We start from the raw sequence: 21,804 nt of genomic DNA, 5'->3' as shown, positions 1-21,804 counted from the left end.
GATGATGCATCTCTACTCCATATGGCTTCAACTCCACCCACAGGCTAGATGAGACAGTCTCAAGGCAGTGTTCTAAGCAGATAAGAAAAAGAGTTGTAAGGCCTCTTTAAACCTTGGCTCTGAACTCCTACAACATAATTCTGACACTTTATCTTGGTCAAAGCAAGTCACAAGGCCAGCCCAAACAAAACAAAGTGAAGAAACAGATTCTACCTCTTGACGAGAAGAGAGCAAAGTCACACTGCAAAGGGACACGCATTTTTCCTCCCAGGGTTGGGAGGAATTTGTAGTCATGTTTTACAACCCACCACATAGCTGATTCTTAAAAAAAATTTAAAAAGAATCATTATTTTTCAAGCCTAGTATGAATAACAGATTATGAATTTATTTACTATTTTGTCTTCAAGACCATTTTTTCTTCATATACCTAATGAATGATACTCATGTTTTCCTTATTTAGCAACTAGGTAATCTGCCATGGGTTAGGTACTGTGAGGTTTACAAAAATGAATGAAAAAGAACCTCAGCCTCAAGAGGGAAGCTAAGGAAAGCCTAATATATAAGGTAGAAAGGAGATAGAAATGACAGGGTAGAAAGAAGCATCACTGTAAGTGAGCAAAACATACATATAAATCACTATTGAAATTCAAAGAATCTAGAGCTCACTGCAGAGGAGTGGATCAGACAGCATCAGGGAGATGGCATCTGAAAGATAAGGAATGCCAAGGTGAGGACAAGGCGGGTTAGATGGGGGAGAGAGAAGTGGTAGGACAGCGATGTGGAGATGGTGAAGAGGAATTTTGGACGTTTCCAAGAGATTTTAGTTTGGTAGCACTTGCTCTTTATTATATCTAATTTTTCCTCAAGGCCTAGGCTTTTCCTCTTTTTTTTTTTTTTGACATAAATGTGACTCAAGCCCTGCTTCTTGGCTATTAGTAACGGTTAGTGCCTTTTTATTTTGGTGACTTTTTAGTTTTTAATCACTTAGTGAGTGAAAAATGATTAAAGAAAAGAGGAATGATTTTTGCTTTTATTGGGCAACTAGTAAAAATAAAATGCCATTCTACTTCATGATTATTGTGAAAAGCAAATGAGATACAAAAGATTCTAACTATCCAACTATCAGAATACTGCCAGTGACAGTGTTCATGACCTCACCAGGAAGCCTTAGGAACAGTTCTAATAAATTGGAAATCTTTCTGAGTACAGGTGTGCTTCCTTATTGCACTGTATGTAATCTCATAACACCTCCCACTGGTACTTATTCTGCAAAATGGAACTTATACAAAGTAAACCTAGTCCTTCTTCTGACCTACTTCATGACCCTTCAGATATTTGAAGACAACATGTGAGCCTCATAAATCTTGTTCTTTTCCTGCCTAAATTGTCTAAAACTTTCAACCATGTCCATCTGACATGGTTCCTGGATACTGCATCATGCTGATAACCTTCCTCTGGAGAACTGGAGTTCTTCTCTAAATCTTTTCAGAACTGAGCCGAATATTCCCCACATTTTCTAATCAGCGTAGAAAGCAGAGCTAGAGCACCTTTCCTGCTGGGCCTCAATTAATGCAGCCTGGTTTTCCATTCACTTTTTGAACAGCTGCCATGCACTGTTGGCATAGGGATGGCTTACTACCAGCTTATCCCCAGTGGTCTTTCTCAAATGAGTTACTTTTAAGCCAGGCCTGTTTCTGTACCTGCCCAACTGACTTTATGATGCTGAGTGCAAGGCTATATTTTATTAATATGCCCACACTATATATCTATATAAACCATATCTCTTGTGTATCTATCTATCCAAACTCATATAGTCTCATATTCCCATTTTATAAATATTCCTATTCAATTTCATCATGCTTTTACAGGTGAATTTTCACAAACTGTTGAGGTCTTTCTCCATCTCAATTAGTTGAGTTGGTACAATTATCATCCTTTTCCAGTCATCCAAGAGTTGTTCTGCCTTAGAAGTTAGCTCTATGTCTCTATCTAAACTTAGAGCTCTCTATGCAGCAAATATTTAGTATACTGTCTAATTTTCTTCTTCGTTGGAATAATTGTGTTTGCATTGTTGGAATTCTGTATTTTATAGATACTAATTCCTCACCCTTTATAGAATCTCTGATCATGAATTTGTACTCAATCCATGGACTTTTTTTAATTGCCACCCTGAAGTTTAATATCTACAATTATGGCCAATGCTTTTTTCTTCCCCCTAGGCTGTTAGGTATCTTAAAATGAAAATCGTTTCCGGTTTTCCCAAGTTCCCACCCCTTACACTTCATAGGTCTTTATTCAGAATTAAATCCAACTAACAACTCCTGATGACTTTTTGAAAGATGGAAACAGTAGCAAGGCAGGTATTTATGATATTTTATAGCCCCTCATTTATTGCTTTCATGGTGGAGTAAATAAACTCTCAGGATGGGAAGGTGTGTTAACATAAGGATTGTTTAGAACATGAAGTCCATGGCCTTTCCGTGTGGTCTAATGCAGTTCCTTATTTAAATGGAAACCTTTGACTTTCTGTTCTTGCCAGAATCTGTCCTCTGGTTTCCTCCATTGCTTCATCCCATCAGGAAAGGTAGTCTCTCTTTGATGCTAACAGTGCATAGCTTGCACATGCCTAAATTATTAAAGAAAACAAAAGGGCTTATAATGAAAAGCACAAGCATACCACTCCTCCTCTTGACTCTCCATCATCTGCAGTAATACTTTTTAACTTACTCTCTTTTATAATTCCCATGATTACTTCCATATCCATTTTTACTTTAGACATTGTCTATTGACTTCTTCTTGTCATAGATAAATATTTCACTTCCTTAGACAGCCACCTATCCTCTCAATATAGTTGTTACCTTTGTAACTGATGTTACCTTTATGACTTTAAATATTGTATTTAAGTCTATATATTTTTCCAACAAATAGACATACTATTTGTATGCACTTGGTAGTTTCTTACCTATAATCAAAGTGGAAATGTAAAAACAACTTATTTTCAAATTACTATATAGTATTTTTTAAATGTTTTGGCCCTTTCTGCTAAGATTTGTAATACAGGAACTCCTGGTAGTCAGATGTCATTTTTTTGCCAAGCTGAGAAAAGAGAAAAGTTTAGCCATTCTTAACCTGACTGCTGAATTGTATAGATCCTTTTTCATGATACCACCTTCTCCAGAGTAGGTTTGCTCTTCTGTGTCCTATTGGTAATGCTGCTGGAAATTCATGGCTGAGCTTCTCCAGAGTGGGCTTCAGCGAACTTTGGCCCATGGACCAAATTGTCTGTTTTATTGGGACACAGCCACATGCATTTGTTTACTTATTGTCTATAGCTGCCCTTGGGCTACAACTGCAGAATTAAGTAGTTGCAACAGAGTCAGAATTTTGCACAAACCTAAAATATTTAATATCCATCCCTTGACGAAAATATTTGCCGACACCTGCTCTAGGCTGCTTTAAGACTAGAGCATCGTCCAGTATATCCAGACTCTGCCACATGAGCACCTGCATTCCTAAATTCTGTTCTCCTCCTTCCCTTTGGACTGATACATGGGACTCACCCTTTATCTTAGTCATTTAACTAAGTTAGAGCTACTATTTCCTATATCCCAGGACTTTCCTCTCTCTCTATTTACCATCTTCGTTTTGCTGGAACAAACCCTCCGTTTGCTTCCTGAGAGTGGAAAGTTTGCAGACAAGTTATATTTTCTTTTGTATCTGAAAATGTCTTTTCAGTAAATGCAGTAAATAATCTATGCATAGAATTGCAAGTTAAAAATATTTTTCCCTCTGAATTTTAAAGGCACTGCTCTACTGTGTTTTAGGAGACAGCCTTGCTCCTGACCAATTCAATGCCAGGGGATTCTGCCTTGAAATTACATTTTAATGTGCTGTACACATACAGGTTCTTTCATCTGGAGATGTTCTTTGAAAATCTTTAGTAGTATTTCTAGGCAATATTCCTCATCTGAGTTCTCTTTATTCTCTCTGGAATTCCTATTAGTCATTTATGGAAACCCAGGATTGAGTTTTTACCGTCTTAAGCATTAAATTCATATATGTGGTTTTTGGGTTTATTCTTCATAGATGCAGATTTGTTCTGTTTTGTAGCAGACTTCCTCGGCTATATCTACTTATGTTTCAAGACTTCTATTGAGCATTTTTTCTGCTATAATTTTAATTTCCATATATCTCTCTAATGTTCTTATTAGCTCATTCTTTGAGCATCCAGATCTTTCTTGATAGATGAAATATCTTCTAGCACACCATCATTTTTTCTTCTAGTTTACTTGTTTCTGTTTTATTATTTTTGCCTCTCTTTCATACTGGGTATTTTTTTCACATGTCTGGTGATGCATGACTTTCCATTCATTTTCATGAGTGAGGCACTGATTGGAGCCAGAGTGAGCATGCAGACAACACTTGGTTGGTTACGGAAGTGTTTCATTGGAGATACTCAACTGCCAATATGTGATTTGTATTTTCCAAGGAAATATTTTTTTCCTAGAAAAGAATTTTCTGATATTTTGTGGAAATTAGAGGTCAACTCTTCCTTGTAAAACTTTCACACTATACCCTTGCCCTATTTAGAGCCCATGTCTCACTCCTGCCCTTTGCCATAATGGTTGCAACCGAGCCAAGAGTCCATCCATGGTTCTGCCATGTGAATTTCTCTCCTCTAAACAAAAGCAACCTCTTCTCTCCCTTTTTATGCCCTACTGCACCCATCAATACTCTCCAGTCACTTTCCATCTTCAAAAGTTTGCTTCAAGCTCTCATCCACTGAAGTCCCCTCACTGGTCCTTTGTCTTTAAGGGTTTAGTGTTTCTTTTCTATTGTTAGAGGGGTATCAGACAGGGAAGGGAGATAAGCACATGTTCATGCTACCATTTTTAAACAATTGCAAGACCTACTGTGTTTTCAGTGCTCTACAAAATTGAGACAAGCCCTGGAGAGCCCTCAAAAGTAAATGTATTCTTCTAATATCTTCTAATAGATATTGGTTTCTGACTCTGCCTTATTTTTAATCCAAACCCTTTTCATGTCGTTTTTCACAACATGAAATAAGACTATTAGAATTGTTTCTTATTTATCTTCTTAAACTTTAAATGTTTGATGTTAAAAAGCAATTAATAATCCATATTATTCAACATGTTTTGTTTAAAGAGCATGTTGTGCTTACTTTTGATTAAATAAAACATGAAAGCAAATGATGGATCAAAAAATAGATTGATCTGTTTTTATCTAAAGATAGCAGCCAGTGTGTGGAAATACTAGTTTTATAATATCACAAAAATTTCTCTCTATATACATTTGCAATAGATTTTACTTTTTAGCTGTAGATATTTTTTCTGACTGTTCTTTTCTAATCAAAAAGAAACAGCATCCATGACAAGTGACATGCAGCTTTCGTTTATTCCACTAACATGAACACAGACACTGTCCTATTTTCCCTGATTCATGATTTTCTGCGTAGTGAAATTCAAAGGAATCATCTGTCTTTTCATTATTCAAAAGAGAAAAAAGAAACAGAAACAATGACAAATATTTAGCATCTCTCTCTGCTCTGCTTGCAGTCTTATATGTCTGCACATGTTTTTTGAAGTTTCTGAAAATTCTGTGACTTATTAATCTCAAATTTCAAAGTCATATGATATATATATATATATATATATATATTTACATTATTATGAATTTTTGTCTTTACTTCTATCTTCCATTGGCCTAGTGAGTTTTTGTTTTAACTTATGCTTTTTCACTCTTGATTTTAAAACACAGTGTGCTGGTCGGGAGGGCATAGCTCAATGTTAGAGTACATGTTTAGCATGCACAAGGTCCTGGATTCAATCCCCAGTACCTCTATTAAAAAATAATAAATAGATAAGTAAATAAGTAAATCTAATTAACCTCCCCCTGAAAAATCTACAAAGCAAAATAAAATTTGGTTAAACTTAGAAAGTACTTGAAACTTATGATAATATTGCAGCTATCAACCATTTCTTGAGCTTTTAATCTGATAAGTAAGACTAGACGTTGTTTCTGTAGTTTTAGCAGATACTCTTGAAGAGCTAAAGTCGTAGAGTTGAACTCATTATTTTTCCTTTCAGACGTGATATGTGGTGCCATCTAATCTGGAGTGGCTACTGCTATTCCTGGCTAATTTGGGCGCACTTGAAATAGTATATAGTTTTAAACTTAGAGTTGCAGGTACCATACCAAAAGTATAGATTTTGAATGGAATTTTTGATACATTTCCTTTAATAATTGCTAGATCAAGTTGAAAAAAATCAGTGAGGCTAGAGGACGTTAACAATACAATTAACAAATTCTGCCTGATGAATATGTAGATAAAATAATAATCCTAAATTTTCCAAATCACATTCTCTTTATGTACACAAAATATTAATGAAAACTGATCACATACTAGGCCATAAAGCAGTTTGCAACAACTCAGATTTTTACAGAATATATTTCTAACCAAAATACAATTAGCTTAGAAATAATAAAAAGGTAACATAAAAAATTAGCTGAAGATGTATTTTTAAATAACTCATGGGTTAGTTTAATATAAATTAGAAAACCTGTACAACTAAATAATAATGAAAACATTTTAAAATTTAAGGGGTACAACAAATGCAGTACTTGAGAGGTTAATGCATATATAGCCTTAAAATGCTTATTTTAGAAATGAACTACTAAAACTTAATGATCTAGGCATCCAACTTAACAATTTAGAAAAAGAGGAGTAAAATAATCACAGAGAAAGTGGGAGAGGAATATTAAAGAAAATATTTAAAATAGTAAATAGAAAACAAAATAGCAACAAAATCAAAAATTATTTTCTTAAAAATATTAAACTATAAAACTGACAAAATAGATCAAGAAAAATATAAGGCATAAGTAAGCAGTATTACAGATGCAAAAGGGAAGGCTATAACTACCAATAAACAAATATTTAAAAATCAATAGGAAAATATAAACAGCTTTATGACGGTAAATGTAAAAACTGGATAAAGCAGACAAGTTTCTAGAACATTGTATATAACAAAAATTCAAGAGAAGTAAGATCCTATATTGTTCTATATCCATTCCATAACTGTATCAGTATCTAACAATTTTTTGCCCACAAAGGAATTTCACATCCAGAAATTTAGGGTTTGGGGAGCAAATTTTACCAAATGCATAATTCTAAAAATACAGATACACTAACTCTTTCAAAGAATATTAAAATTTTATTCCAGTCAAAGCTGTGAGCTAGGAAAAGAGTTTTTTACTTATATTTTAAGATTAATGAAATGTAATGCTGGGCATTTTTCTTAGGTTGGATATATCATTGGCCAAAAATTATTTCTTCACTTCTTTTGGATTTGTTTCAATAATTATATTTAAAGTGCTTATTTGTTTAGTTAGTGAAATTGTAACAAATTTTAAATGGCAAAAATGTTGCTCTGTAATGCTTATAATAATGACTTATATGACATTTGATAATAAAAACTTTTTTTTCAGTAAGAGAAAAATTGGGGACTGATTACAAAGCTCTTTAAAAAGAGATTTGTTAAATTAAATTATGTTATATGTAATAACATGGAAACTACATATACTATAATACCAAGTCAATAAAGTGTCTTAAGTATATACATAAAAATACCATATAGAAGGAGCATAACTTAAAGAAAAAAAAATATAAACTTTATGCTTGTGAAATAGATTAGAAATATATACACCAAAATAAGATTGTATTCCAGTTATTGGGCCTATGGGCGATTTCTCCTCTTCTTTTGGTTTTGCTCTAGTAAATTTTCTCATTTTAATATCAGTGAATTTAGGTAGCATCCTGCAATTGATAGCATTCATAGTTTAATTGACAATAGTATTTCCTTCCTAGAAGTACATATAATAATGGTATATATTGCAATCTAGACTCAGTGAAAACATTATCTTTTGAATAAATAAAATAATGAAGCATAAACTTTTTAATAGATAAAACACAATTAATGTCTTCTGAGACACAAAACTGACTGAATAAAAGTTTGCCTAAAATAACGTTTACATTAGTGAAAATAGCACTTTAACATGAAAAACTTTTTAATGTTTATTTTATTAGAACATCTGTCTGTTATTATCCCTTGAGAATAAATAATCACATAAAAATGTCTGCAATTCTGAATCATGGTTTAATTTACAGAGGTGTTAGTGATTATCAATGTATATTTTCTGTAGTCTAAGATAAAATGAACTAATATTATTTAGTTCCATTATAAACCTTTGGTATATTAAAGCTATTCAAAGTCTCTATTGCTATTAAAAAATTGCATAATATCATTTTTAATAGTAACTCAGGACACTCGTTGGCTTTTTAAATCAAAATAATCATCTACGTGTTTTTGGAAAGCTGCTTTTTCTCCCTCTTTTGAAAACATTTTGACCACTAGAGCTGACAGTCCACTAGCTTCTCTTAGTCATGCTTGTCTAAACACAAGTCCTCCACTGTGAATACTGATCATGTTTATTGCCTGACTGAATTCCAAAATGTCTTACTTTGCTTGTGCAAGAATTCACATGCTGGGGTAAATGATATTCTCTCATGGTTGCCCTCTCAAATAACACTGGAAGATGTTTAGTGTGTACTTCCACATAGAGAGCTCAATACTGATGAAGGTGTCTAACGTGAGGATGTCTGTCCACTCGTCTGTTCAGTAAACATTAGTTATCCGTGCTGGTCACAATGATAGACACTGGGAATTACAATGAAGACAGAATCCCTGTGCTCAAAATTTTCGCAGTGTCGTGAGAGAAATGAGTGAACAGAAACTCACAGCTAATGAGAGAAGTCCTGTTAACAGAAGAATGTAAAAGGTGCACAATGGAGAGTAATAAGGAGTCATGGTTAGGAGGGGTATATTATCCAGCCTAAAATGGAAACTAGTATTGGAGCACTCATTCTGTGCTAAAAGCCATCCATGGGTTTTGTTTGGATTCTTCTTTCTTTTTTTTTTTTTTAATTGAAGTATAGTCAGTTTACAATTTTGCGTCAGTTTCTGGTGTACAGCATAATATGTCAGTTATACATACACATACATATATTCATTTTCATATTCTTTTTCATTATACATTACTATAAGATACTGACTAGAGTTCTCTGTGCTATGCAGAAGAAATTTGTTGTTTATCTATTTTATATGTAGTAGTTAGCACCTGCAAATCTCTCCATCCATGTATTTTTTTAAATTACTGCCTTAATAAAAATACAAAATAATTATTTTACAGTTCTGGAAGTCAGAAGTCCAAAATCAGTCTCACTGGGTTAAAACCCTGGGAGTTGACAGTACTGATGGATTCTGGGCACATGAGGGAACGATCTGTTTCCTTGACTTCCAACTTCTAAAGGTCTCCTGCATTCCTGGGCTTGTGTCCCTTTCCCCATCTTCAAAGCCAGCAGCTTAGCATTTTCAAGTCTTTCTCTGACTTGTCTTACCTCTGTTTCCATCATCTCATTTCCTTCTCTGACTGTCCATCCTGCTTCCCTTTTATAAGAACCCGTTTGGCCCAACTGGATTGTCCAGGATAATCACATCTCAAAATTATTATCTTAATATATCTGTAATATTGCTATACAAGGTAACATATTCACAGAGTCTATGAATTAGAATGTGGACATCTTTGGAGAGCCAATATTCAACCAACCACAGCTACTACATAAATTACAGAATGAAGACAGGAAAATGGGTTTGAAGAGATGCTATGGACTGAACTGTGTCCCTTCAGCCCTGTGTTAAAGCCCTAACCCCCAATGTGTCTGAATTTGGAAATAGGGCTTCTAGGTTTTAATTAAGGTTAAATGAGATCATAAGGACCTACTGATAGGACTGGTGGCTTTATAAGAAGAGGAAGAGAGAGATCTCTTTTCTCCCCATGGCCTCACCAATAAGGGCCACATGAGGAGACAATTAGAATGTGGCTATCCACAGGCCAGAAAGAGAGCTCTCACCAGGAACTCAGTTATCTGGCACCTTGTTCTTTCCAAGCCTTAAAAACTATGAGAAAATAAACTTCTGTTGTTTAAACCACCCAATCTATAGTATTTTTTAATAGTAGCCCAATGCTGCTAGTGTAAAAGATAATGACAGGACTGCCCTTAGGAGACCTCTCAGTGGTTATACAAGTCTGGAGTTCAAGAGAGAAGTCTGAGCTGCAAGTGTAGATTTGAAACTTAACAGCCTAAGGCAGTAGCTGGTGGTAGTGAAAGCTATTACCCTGATAGTCTGTGTACTGATAAGGGAATATAGCTGAGAAAAAAACTATACATTTCTAGTAACACCGAGATCCAGTGCAGGGTGCTCAGTAACCTGACTGTGGGAGGAGAGACTGGCCGATGGTTGGATTGGTCCTAGGTTTTATTTGCAGAGAAGTGGTAGCTGCAGGGCTAGTGGAAGCGTATGGAAGCTAGTGGAAGCCAGAGGCAGTCCCTTTACTTCTTATAATTCTCCAAAACAGATAAGTCACATTTTTTAGATAAGGAAACTGAGATTTGAAGACATTCAGTAACTTTCTCTAAGTCACAGAGTTTTTATTTTTTTTTAATTTTTTTTCAATTGCTATTTTATTTTATTTTTTTAACATTTTTTATTGATTTATAATCATTTTACAATGTTGTGTCAAATTCCAGTGTTCAGCACAATTTTTCAGTCATTCATGGACATATACACACTCATTGTCACATTTTTTTCTCTGTGAGTTATAACATTTTGTGTATATTTCCCTGTGCTATACAGTGTAATCTTGTTATCTATTCTACAATTTTGAAATCCCAGTCTATCCCTTCCCACCCTCCACCCCCCTGGTAACCACAAGTCTGTATTCCACAGAGAGTTTTTAAATTAGATTTTATTTCTGAAACGATTTTTCTGATGGCAGAATAGAGAATCAATTTTGATAGAGCATCAAGCAGAGTTTTGAAATGCAAATATTTTGTAGTCTAAAGAGAAGCTCTTTTAATATACCTTGAGGCAAGAAGGCAGGTGGTCAGAGAGGCCATGTGGTATAGGAAGAGACACTGGATTAAAAAGGTCTTCTAGGGGTTGAGGTATCAGTGAGTTTGAAAAGTCAAAATGATATGAATTAGAGTATCCAACAAGTAAGTAATATACTGGACTGTATGGTATCAGAAGGAGAGAGAAATCTTTGATCTCCTTGAGGACAGTACTGTATTTGAGAGCATGTTATAGCAGAAAAGAATAAGACCTTGCTGAAAAAGAAAAGGCGGCTGTCTGACATTTGGAGTGTGGCGTGGGGAAAAATGGAGAATGTGTTACTGAACTTAGTCACTGAAAAAATCCTGACATGCTGTTTGGTAAGAAGTTTAAAAACCTCATTCTCATGTCTTAGAGAAATCCTGCTCCCTGGCCTGGGCTTTAAGAATCTAGCAATCAGTGGAGGATACTTAGAGTGACATATTTAACATCTCCTCTCTGGTATCGGTATAATTTAAAAAAACCCAGTAGTTACATGGAATTTTTCTTAGACTCCAAAAGCTTTGCAAAAATGTACACATTAATCTTTATCTCTCAAGAAGTAGACAGGTGGTATGTATTTAACCTACCCGCAATGAAACTAAAGCAGGAAAAACTAATAAAGCTTCCTCCAACGCCGCAAAACAGATTAGTGGCGAGGCCAGAAATAGAAGCCTTGACTTGTGAGAACCTGTTCTCTTCCGTGTCTTAGTCGACTCTTCCCACTGACAGGCCTTGTTAAGCATGAGAAATCTTGCATTATGGTGAACCTTTCTGTGAAGTTGAATCAGAGGCATTCAAATATGACTTCAACTGGTGTCAGGTTATGTTTTCAAAAAATGTTGTTCTCTTTTATATGTAGAATGTGTGCTATGTATCAGAAAGAAATCAGGCAGAATTAGTCATAAGGATTCTGATATTTCATCCTTGAAAGACAGGCAGTGAATACGATTGAGTAGGTGACCCTCTTGATAACATTAATAATAATGGAATTTACCTTAAGACCTCAAGAGACTAACAAATCTCTCTAGAACTCAATTTAAAATCTGTTATATGTTTTTTCCTCTATACCTCTTCTTTTTAACTCTTTCTTTATACGACACATAAATCTTCCTATTTCCTTTACAGAAAATGAATTGTGGAGTTAAGACCAAAAAAAAAAAAAAAAAAAAACCCACAGACTAAAAAGGTTTCAAGGTGTCTCTTAGCTGTACAAAATGAAACAAAAGGAAAAGACAGTATGCAAATTTTAAAAGTTAGCATATTGGAGACTTTTGTCTATCTCTACTCTAAGATATCCCAACTTTGGGTCTAGAGTCATTTTTTCCTTTAATTCATTCATTTCATTGAGGCAACAAATATTAAAGTAGTGTTTATGATGTACTAAACATACAATTTGTAATAGAAATAGTTAAGGCTCATTCCTACATGACTTATATTACAGTTGACAGGACGGGGTTAAGGGGAGGTGTTGAAATGGAGGGATAGTTAATAAATGTGTAAACTAGTTAAAAATGAATTTCAAAGATCATTTCACATAGTCAGAAGTGCCATGCAGTAAATATATTATGCTAATAATCTCAAGTCAAAGACCCCATAATCACACTATAGTTGAAAAAGCTGGGTGTACTGCTTATTTCAGTGAGGGAAAACACATACCTTAGGGAACCATAGTGTGTGTCAGAGGGTGTTAGAAAGAATCTATTAAAGCATTTGGGCTTTGGTTGGGTGATTTGAGAGAGGGTCTAAGGAAGCAGGAGTTTGCTCCAGATTAAATGCTGTCAGGAAGCAGTGGCAAACTGTGGTTGAGTATCTGTTCTCATTGCCTTGTATTCTCCCTGGGTTTGCCAAATATGCAACACCTGACATTGGACAGATGCGATTAGCAGGTATTTATAAATTACATACATTTAAGACCCCAGGGGAGGAGGCAAAACACCACATGCCACCTAGGGCCACTCAGGGGTTATGCTTGAGAACTGAGTGGACAGCCAGGGATTCTGGGAAGCAAGCTTTGTAGTATCAAGAGGGTAGGGTGCCCCCCGCCTTCCCTCAGGAGGATGTGATCAGCTTGCTTGAATCATTCCACAGACTGGCAGGAAAGTGAAATCTGCTATTCAGGGATAAGAGGGTTGTTTGGCTGGAGGACCTTATCTGTGGGAGCAGAGTGAGGAGGAGAACCTATGGTGAGGGTATTGGAGGCCCTCCTGGTTTCCCCCCAGATGTCAAAGCAGCACATGATACTGGGCCTTAACTATAGGACTGATGCCATAGTATCTTAGTGAATCTTATCTACAGGAAGGGGAGACTAGAACAAGAATAAGGTTATAATTGGTAGAGAAGGAGCAGCCATTCATTTTAGCCAAGAGAGGAGGAGTTATGTAGTATTTTTGGCACTGTGACCTGGCCTTTGTCTATGCTTAGGCAAAGCTATGCAGTAACCTTGCTCAGTCTCATTTTATCAAGGTCTCAAAGTAACCTTGTCGAGATTGGTATAATGTCTTACAGGAGAATAACAGTGCCCAGCTCTGAGAGCGAGGCCAGCTTCTGATTGTAGAGCTGCCATTTTTTTCTCACTTATAAGGAACTGATGGTGGCTGGGGACTAAATCAGAGAAAGTTTCTGAAGGGGGATCTCAAAGCTTGGCCTTTACTGCTAATAAGAAGCCATCACGTAGAGAAGGACTGAGGGTGGAGACAAGGGAGGAAGGGGGGCAACTTGTGGGCAGCATCCTCATCAAAGGGAAACAGCACGTGTGAAGAAGGGAACACCTCATTACATTTGAGAGGTAAGTTTAAAAAAAAAATCAGAAGTGTGGCTCTTTGCTTCAGCAACTCTCAAGGGGTGGTAGGTAAGGGAATACCAGAATCTCAGAACAGCAGGAGTCAAATTTCTGAAAGCCTCCAGGGGATGGTGAAGTGACAGTCCTCTAGGGCAGATTTCCCCTCATTGCCTCCACTCTCCTCTCACAGTTTCAGTTAGATTATATAGGCTTTATGTGGAAAACCCAATTCTAACTGATATTTTCATATGACTCTGTATATTATACAACAAAATTGCTTGTCCAGAAAGGTTTTACCACCATCCAGGGAGATGGATGGTACTGTGAGCTAGTGCATGGGCTGTCAGTGGCAGATCAGTTAGCCTAGATATATTTTTCTTTGCTCTCTTAAGACTAGGTAGGATGTATTGATTTTTCCAGACCAGCTAATATACAGCATGATTAAGCTAGGTCTCTGTTTCCATTGTATAGTGAACGATTCCTAGCATATGGTTTTATCATTCCATCTACCTTTGCATATCCAGTCAATGTGTTTGAACACTGTATAATAGTTGATTTGAGGACACCATTGTTACCAATTGGGAATTTAGCATAGTAATGCAAGGAAGTATTAACAACATTAATAATGACAAGCATCCCAGACAGCAGAGAATAGTGATCATAAGCATGGATTCTGGAGCCAGATTGCCTAGGTTAAAATTACAACTCTACCACTTCTAATTATGTCACCATGGACAAGTTATTTAACTCATGTGCCTCAGTTTCCTCACCTGCAAAGTGAGGATAATAATGGTACCTGCCTCAAAGATTTGTTGTCAAGATTAAAATATATATTAAGTTTTTAGACCTGGCTCATGATAAGCACTATGTAAGTGCTGGCTTTGTAATAATGATGGTGACAATGATTGGTTAAAGAAAAAAAAAAAGGTAGTTAACACAATATTCCTATAGTCAATGAGTTAATGATAAACTAACCAGTATATATAAACATCCACAGATCTTATTAAGGAATGAATTCTCTTACTTATTCTATACAGGTCCTCCACTTGTGCTACAAACTTAGTCATATAATGGATCAGTCTTTGGCGATACCTGACAGTACACATTTAATTTAAAATATTTCTTCCTCTCTGCCTGATTTGTCTGATACATCCAGGCCTACCACAGATAAGGGTTTTAATACATTCTGTGACTGAATTTTCTGGATTTTGACTGAAGAATGCCCTAGGAGTCTCAGATCTTTAATTGAGGCAGCCATATTTAGTGTCACTGAAATAAGTGTGATAACAGCTTGATAACGCAAAGCTTGACATGAAGAAAATGCCTGCCTACTGTTAATAAGATACATGAATTTCAGACAACAGAAAACCAAAGTAAATTGCCACTATGTCTATCTTGATAAAATACCAACAGAGTTTGCTATTCATTTTACTATGTTCAAAAGTTTATATGAATGACTATGAAATGTTAACAGAAAATCACTTGCAGTCTAGGCTTGTGGCAGGTGAGGGGTTTTAAAATATTGTTAAATTGTTAGATGTACTAACAGATTTTTAAGACAAAATAAAAAGAAAAAGTATTTTCCTTGTTCTGGATATTCATTGTAGCAAACCAGAGTGATGTGAGAAGGAATTTCAAGTATCTTAGTAGGCCTGGTTGTATCAGACATTAATTTAAACAGGTACATATACTTTTACTCTCAAGGTTCAGAGTATCAATAGAAAAATGTTTAAAATTTCTATCAGTTTCCAATTTTTTTATGTCCAACAGAAAAATCTTTAAAAAATCAAAAATACTATTACAAACAAAACTGGAAAGCTATGGCTTCTTTCTCCCGTGAACATAAAAACATTTAACTTCCAACAGGTTGAGAGCATCATTATGAAAAAAAAAAAGACTATTCTTATTTTGATGTCAAATTATGCAAGTTTTGTAAAACCCCAATATCATATGCACTGAATTTAGGGACCACATTCTAGTCAGTGTTTTCTGTTTGCTTATTTGTTTGTTTGTCTCATATATATGTATATAGTATATATATATAAAATAAACTCTTGCTAGACTGCTTTCTATTTCTAATGGACATGTTTACACATAATTTAGGAAGCAAAGTTTGGCTTCATTCCTTTCTGGTTTTTTTTTTTTTCACTTACAAGAAAATCTTAGCTTCTATACCAAAAGGTAGTTAATATTCATGAATAGTCAACATTTAGTTGACTATAATGAATTGGTCTAAAGAAAATAGGGATAATTGAAATCTGAGGTACTACAAAAATTTAACTTGATCCTCTGCACTTCAGCTTATAGAGCATTTGCTTTTGGCCAGACCTGCTGCCTAATAAACCAACTGAAGATATTTTAATTTTCATTCTTCACTCTTCTGAAGATTTATGTAATTTAAAGCACATGAATAGTACTTTACAGTTTATAAGCACTCTCACAAATTTATCACTTTTGATCTTCCCAGCATCCTTATGTGGAGGGGACATTGTATAATTATGGAAGGTTTTATTATTGTGTTTACTTCATAGGTGAATAAGTTTGGGATCAAGCAGTATGCTTTTAAGTAAATGCAGGTAATTGGCCCTAGAAAAATTAAGTTTGGAATCTCAAGCTTTATTGAATTTATTGCATTGTGCTGAGAAAGCCTCCAACCTTCTTTTCCACAATAACCCCTCTCTTCAGCCTTGTCTCCTTAATGCCCGGTGTCCACATCATTCTCTTTACTGTTTCCGACCTTTAAATCTTTGTCTTCATTTCCCTCACTCCATGTACTTCTGTCTAGAATTTTGATGCTTTTCTTGAATATCCAAATCCTACCCATCATTCAACATCCAGCAGAAGTCCACCTCCTCCAAGAAGTCTTCCAGCTCCCATTCTTTTTACTTAACTAATATACAGCATTTGCAGGGATTGGTTCTTAGTTTCCTAAGTGTTTCATTATTTCGTGTTTCATCTAAAGTCTCGTACTAGACTATAATAGAGACCTACTATACTAAGAACAAAGTCTTATACTTCTTTGAAATCCACAGCACTCTAGCACTGGATATATGTAGTAAATTCATGATAAATACTTGGCTAGTATTTAATCTACCCAATGGAGCCATTGCTGAACCATGGATAATCTTACTGTATTTGTATTCAAACCATGTGACTTATAATTTAGCCTGTATAATCACTTTCTATAGTTATGTTCAGTGTGGTTTTTCAGTATGTTCATATACCAGTTGACCCTAGCATTGATTTCTAATGGCAGTGAAGCCCAGACATATGGTCTATGGGATCAAATCAACTACACATGCCTGATGGATTCCCTGAACAGAGCAGGCATTTGGCCCATATATCGGTATTGAGAACAGGAACAGGAAATGTTATGCAGTGATTGCTTTTCTATAGAGTTACATTAGCATCACCCATTCTGCTAGTCATAATTTCTCAGCAGATCGGGGTTATCTGTCAATGGTAGTTCCTGTGGTACAGCATATGAAAATGCATTCCATTATTCATTATAAATGATGCTGACAAACATATTGACATTACAAATTTAATTTTTAAGAAAGAGATCTCTATATAAAAATAACACACTTCAGAGTCATTACGTTAAAACACAAAAAGACGGTACTGTATGACCATTCAGTTTTTCTGGAATATAAGTATTCTGTTTAAACAACTAACTACTTTTGTTCATATTTTTAGGTGAATTTGGAGAAGTCTGTAGCGGGCGTTTGAAGACACCAGGAAAAAGAGAGATCCCAGTTGCCATCAAAACTTTGAAAGGTGGCCATGTGGATCGGCAAAGAAGAGATTTTCTAAGAGAAGCTAGTATCATGGGTCAGTTTGACCACCCAAATATCATTCGCTTAGAAGGTGTTGTCACAAAAAGTAAGTACTGGTTATCTTCTTTGCCTCTTTTATACATCTAGCTCAGTTCCTTAAAAAAAAAAAAGGCTTAATAGCAATATCATGGCCATTTAGGGGATAACTTCGTTCAAATATCATCTTCAGCTATCACCCCTGAGAGTCCTGATATTAGGCTATGACATTTTCAGAGTTTGCATTGGTCACCAAACCGCTTTGAAATGTTTTTTATTACCTGTAAATCATTTGCCTAATTTAACTTGAAGTAATATATCAAAAGTAAAGGGGCATATATATTTTTTCCCCTAATTTCTATAAGCTATTCACTTCTAAAGCTGCCTAAATTTCAATATTAATAGGAAAAACAAAATATTTTGGGTCATTAAGGTAAAATACTTCTTTTGGAAATAAATTTCATATACAAATATAGAATGCTTTATCTAAAGTAAAGCTTTTAAACAAAAAATTCTGTATGGAAACTGTCTATATAAATGCCATTAGAACTATATTATTTTAATTTATACAAAATGCAGAAAAGGATTACAGTTTCTAAAGTAAAAATCCTGTTTTTACAGAAATCGTGGAATCAAAACCATTTCTTTGAAAAAAAGTTTCTTAAAAACCCAAAATTAATCATATACTCTAAGAAATAGATTGCAATATTCACTTTTATTTGGGTAGTAATAAGGCATAAAGCTTAATATTTCTCCTTATTTTATTCACTAATGAATTATAGCATATAGAACCCAATACAAATGGCATTTAAAAATTCATAAAAATAATTTTAAATCTTTGATTCATTTTTCTTTCATAAAACTGAAGTTTCTTTTATAATCATTTAAGTGAAATTGAAATTTTATGTTATACTTGGAAGCAGGAAAGTGTAAACGCTTGCTGACAACATTTAATTGACTCTGTGTCTGAAGCTCCAAAGTCCTTCTCACAAAGCATTGACAAACATGCTGATTACTGATACCCATGATAGTCTGGAGGGCACAAAAGAGAGCTTTTGATGACAGCTGTTCCTGTGGGCTGTTATTTTAATGGGCTTAGTAGACCCTTCTCATCTTCATGCCCTTGTGTTGTTCTGTCTTACATTGATTCTGGGCTTGTCCATGTGACTAGCATTGGCCAGTAGGACATTAACAAGTGCGATGCAAGTGGAGACATCTTACCTATTTGCACACTGGAGCTTGTCCTCTTGCAACACTCCTTCCTGTTGCCCAGCCTCCAATGCTAAGGGAAGCCAATCCATATGGTGAGGCCACATGCAGGACAGCAAAGAGAAGAACTGAGGCATTCTAGTCAGCAGCTCTACTTGAGCTCCCAGCAGATAGTACTGAGTGCCATCCTTGTGATGAACCATCCCAGATATTACAACTTACAACCCCTTCCCACTACCACTGCCACCAGGTAGCTGCAGCTGCAGTTGATACTTTGTGGAGCAGAGGATCCATCCAGCTCAGTCCAGTTAACACATAAAATCATGAGAGATAAGAAAATGGTTGTTGTTTTAAGTTGCTAAGTTTTGGATAGTTTATTACACTGCAGTAGATAACCACACAGATGGCCCCACTTAGAATTCCACTCCAGGTAGTGAAGATTTGTTCAGTTTTAGGTAAATTACTTAACGTCTCTATCCTTTACTTCTGCATCTATAAAATGGGGCCAAAATAACTCTTAGTCAATAGGAATGCTGTAAGGATTAATTTTATAAATGTATAAAGCATGTAGTATAGCATGGGACTCATAGTAAGCCATATTACATGGTAGCTAATATTGGTACTATGTGCCAGGAACTCTACCCATGTAGTTCACGATTTCATTCTCATGGTAACCCTCATGAGTATCTGCTGAACCTTCATTTTCCACTGAAGCTCAGACAGGTCAATTAACCCACATAAGGACTTCTAACCCATAGTAAGTGGCATGGCTGATGTTCAAACTGAATTCTGTTTGACAAACCAATGGGGTTTTGCTTTTTGTTTTTTGGGTTTTTTTTTGCTGTATCACAGTGAATAATTCAAGAGTTTTATACTTTAACTTTGTCTTCTCTGAATTAAATGACATAAAATAAATGACAATGTGAATAAAATAACACACTATTACTTTTTTAAAATAAGGAAGATATTTAGGTATGGAATTATCTCTAATATGTAAAATTTGGAGAGATCCAGATATGCCTCGATAGCTAGCAAAAAAAAAATCATGTAAAAGAAAGAAGCAGAGAAGAGACAACATGCTAATTCTTTCATATTTTCTGACTTCTTTGTCATTACTGTAACATGGACATTTCAAGGTACTCCTTCTGTTTTTAATCTCTCTGGAAGGAAGAAGACAATTTTAAAGTTGGGTTATGATTCTTGGCAAAGCATTTAAAATAATTTAAGTATGTTGTTAAAGTCCTCACATGCATATTTATGCATGAAATATCTGGAAATAAGTGTCCAACACTAAATTCAAAGATCGTGTCTTTATTTTTTACCTTTGATAAATCACATTCTGTGAACTTTTCATGTATTCCGATGTATTTTATTAGATATAGAATAGTTATTATATAATCTGGCCCTATGTAGTAGTAGGAATTATTTATTCTAAATTAACTGAATAGGTTTAATTAGGTAATCTATGGCTCTTGTCTGCCAGTTTGAAACACTCAGTTTATTTCACAAAAAGACATCCAAACAGTTAACACAGTGATTGCTTTATATCTCTGGCAATCTTGTCTAAAATTGAGACCAGGGATCTTTACATAGCTTAATTTGTATGATTCCTAAGTGAAGTTCCTTGTTTCATTTTAGAAAAAAGAGAGAGAGAGAAAAGACAATAATTGAGAAAGGTATATTCAGTATGCTTTTGAGTGGCAATAACCATAGTAATTTGAACCTATTAGCATGAATCCCATATAAGGGCGTAGTAGCGATGCTGAAGTGGGAGGTGGAGGTGGAGAAAATAATTCCCGCAAAGATAAGTGAGCATATTTATACTGTTATCTTCTTAACTCAAATGCTATGGGATTTTTAGGAGAAAGGCAATAAATAAATGAATGCCTCATTCCCATAAATACATGGTAATTGTTCCAAGATTGCCTTTAAGTAGCTAAGAGATAGCTAACAATTAACGCTCCCTAAGGACTACCATATTGCATAAAAGATTATACTGACAAAGATAAAGATGCAGTATAGGTTTATATGGTCATGTCAGTAGAGTATTCTGGGATTCTGAGAAATAAATGCACAGACTCTCAGTTGAAAGTAATGCAAAATTATAGATCAAAATCTTCATCAGATCCTTTTATAAATTCTTAATATGCATACTTTTTATCTTATAAAGTTTTATCACTGAGTGATACATATAAAGTTCTGGGGAACATTTTGCTCTTTCATACTTGTGCATATAACTACTTTTACATAATTTTAAACTTCAAAATTAAGTGATTAAAAGCTGTATTATGTAAAAAGTGTGTCTGATGAAATTTGAACCTGTTTATTTGATACACATCACAATTTCATTAACTTGTTACGGTACAACTAATACAAAAAGAAATTAATCCAGCTACACCATATGCTCAGCATATTCTTTTTCTCCAAGAAGCAAATAGAAGCCATCAGTTAGACAACAGATGTGTAGCCATTAGTACCATAGATAGTAGCAATGTGTAACTGGTAATGTATATACCAGTATCATTAACTACATAACCAAAAGAGAAAGTTCTACCCTTCTATAAAACAATGAGAATTGTGGTTAAATGATAAAGAAATATACTGCAGTAACCATATTCCTGGAGACTGAGCCCTATAGTTTGAATTTATGATAATATGAAAGAACCAAAAGGAGAGATAATGAAGTGCTTATCTCCCAGCTTAGGTAACAACTTAATTTAGATATACTGACTATATCTCAAATAAATCGTAAATCCAGTGAGGAATAATAGAAGTCAATCATGATAGCAAACAAATTCCCAAACGTAATTTCATTTCAGCATAAGACATTCCTCAGGACTCATGGAACAGCACAGAAACTATAACAGAAATACCAGCCTGCACAAACCATCTTTAAATATTTCAAAGTACAGTGGGTTCTTTCCAAATAGTTTTGAAATGTCCACATGGAATCTAAGTCAGAGAGTAGATTCAAGCCAGTCAAATACCTTGT

General features: G+C 35.0%; 1 protein-coding gene across 4 annotated transcripts in view; it reads left to right on the top strand.

Annotated features, from left to right (window-relative positions):
* EPHA6 (EPH receptor A6) overlaps positions 1–21,804 on the top strand; it is a 730,500-nt gene that overhangs the window by 524,486 nt on the left and 184,210 nt on the right. For all 4 annotated transcript variants that reach the window (XM_064496237.1, XM_064496232.1, XM_031457432.2 and 1 more), the window contains one exon: positions 17,488–17,673. In XM_064496237.1, the coding sequence (XP_064352307.1) occupies positions 17,488–17,673 (186 nt within the window). The remainder of the gene's footprint in view (positions 1–17,487; positions 17,674–21,804) is intronic.

Source organism: Camelus dromedarius, chromosome 2 (genome assembly GCF_036321535.1).
Source record: "Camelus dromedarius isolate mCamDro1 chromosome 2, mCamDro1.pat, whole genome shotgun sequence".
NCBI lineage: Eukaryota > Metazoa > Chordata > Mammalia > Artiodactyla > Camelidae > Camelus > Camelus dromedarius.
This window is presented reverse-complemented; position numbering and strand designations above follow the sequence as displayed.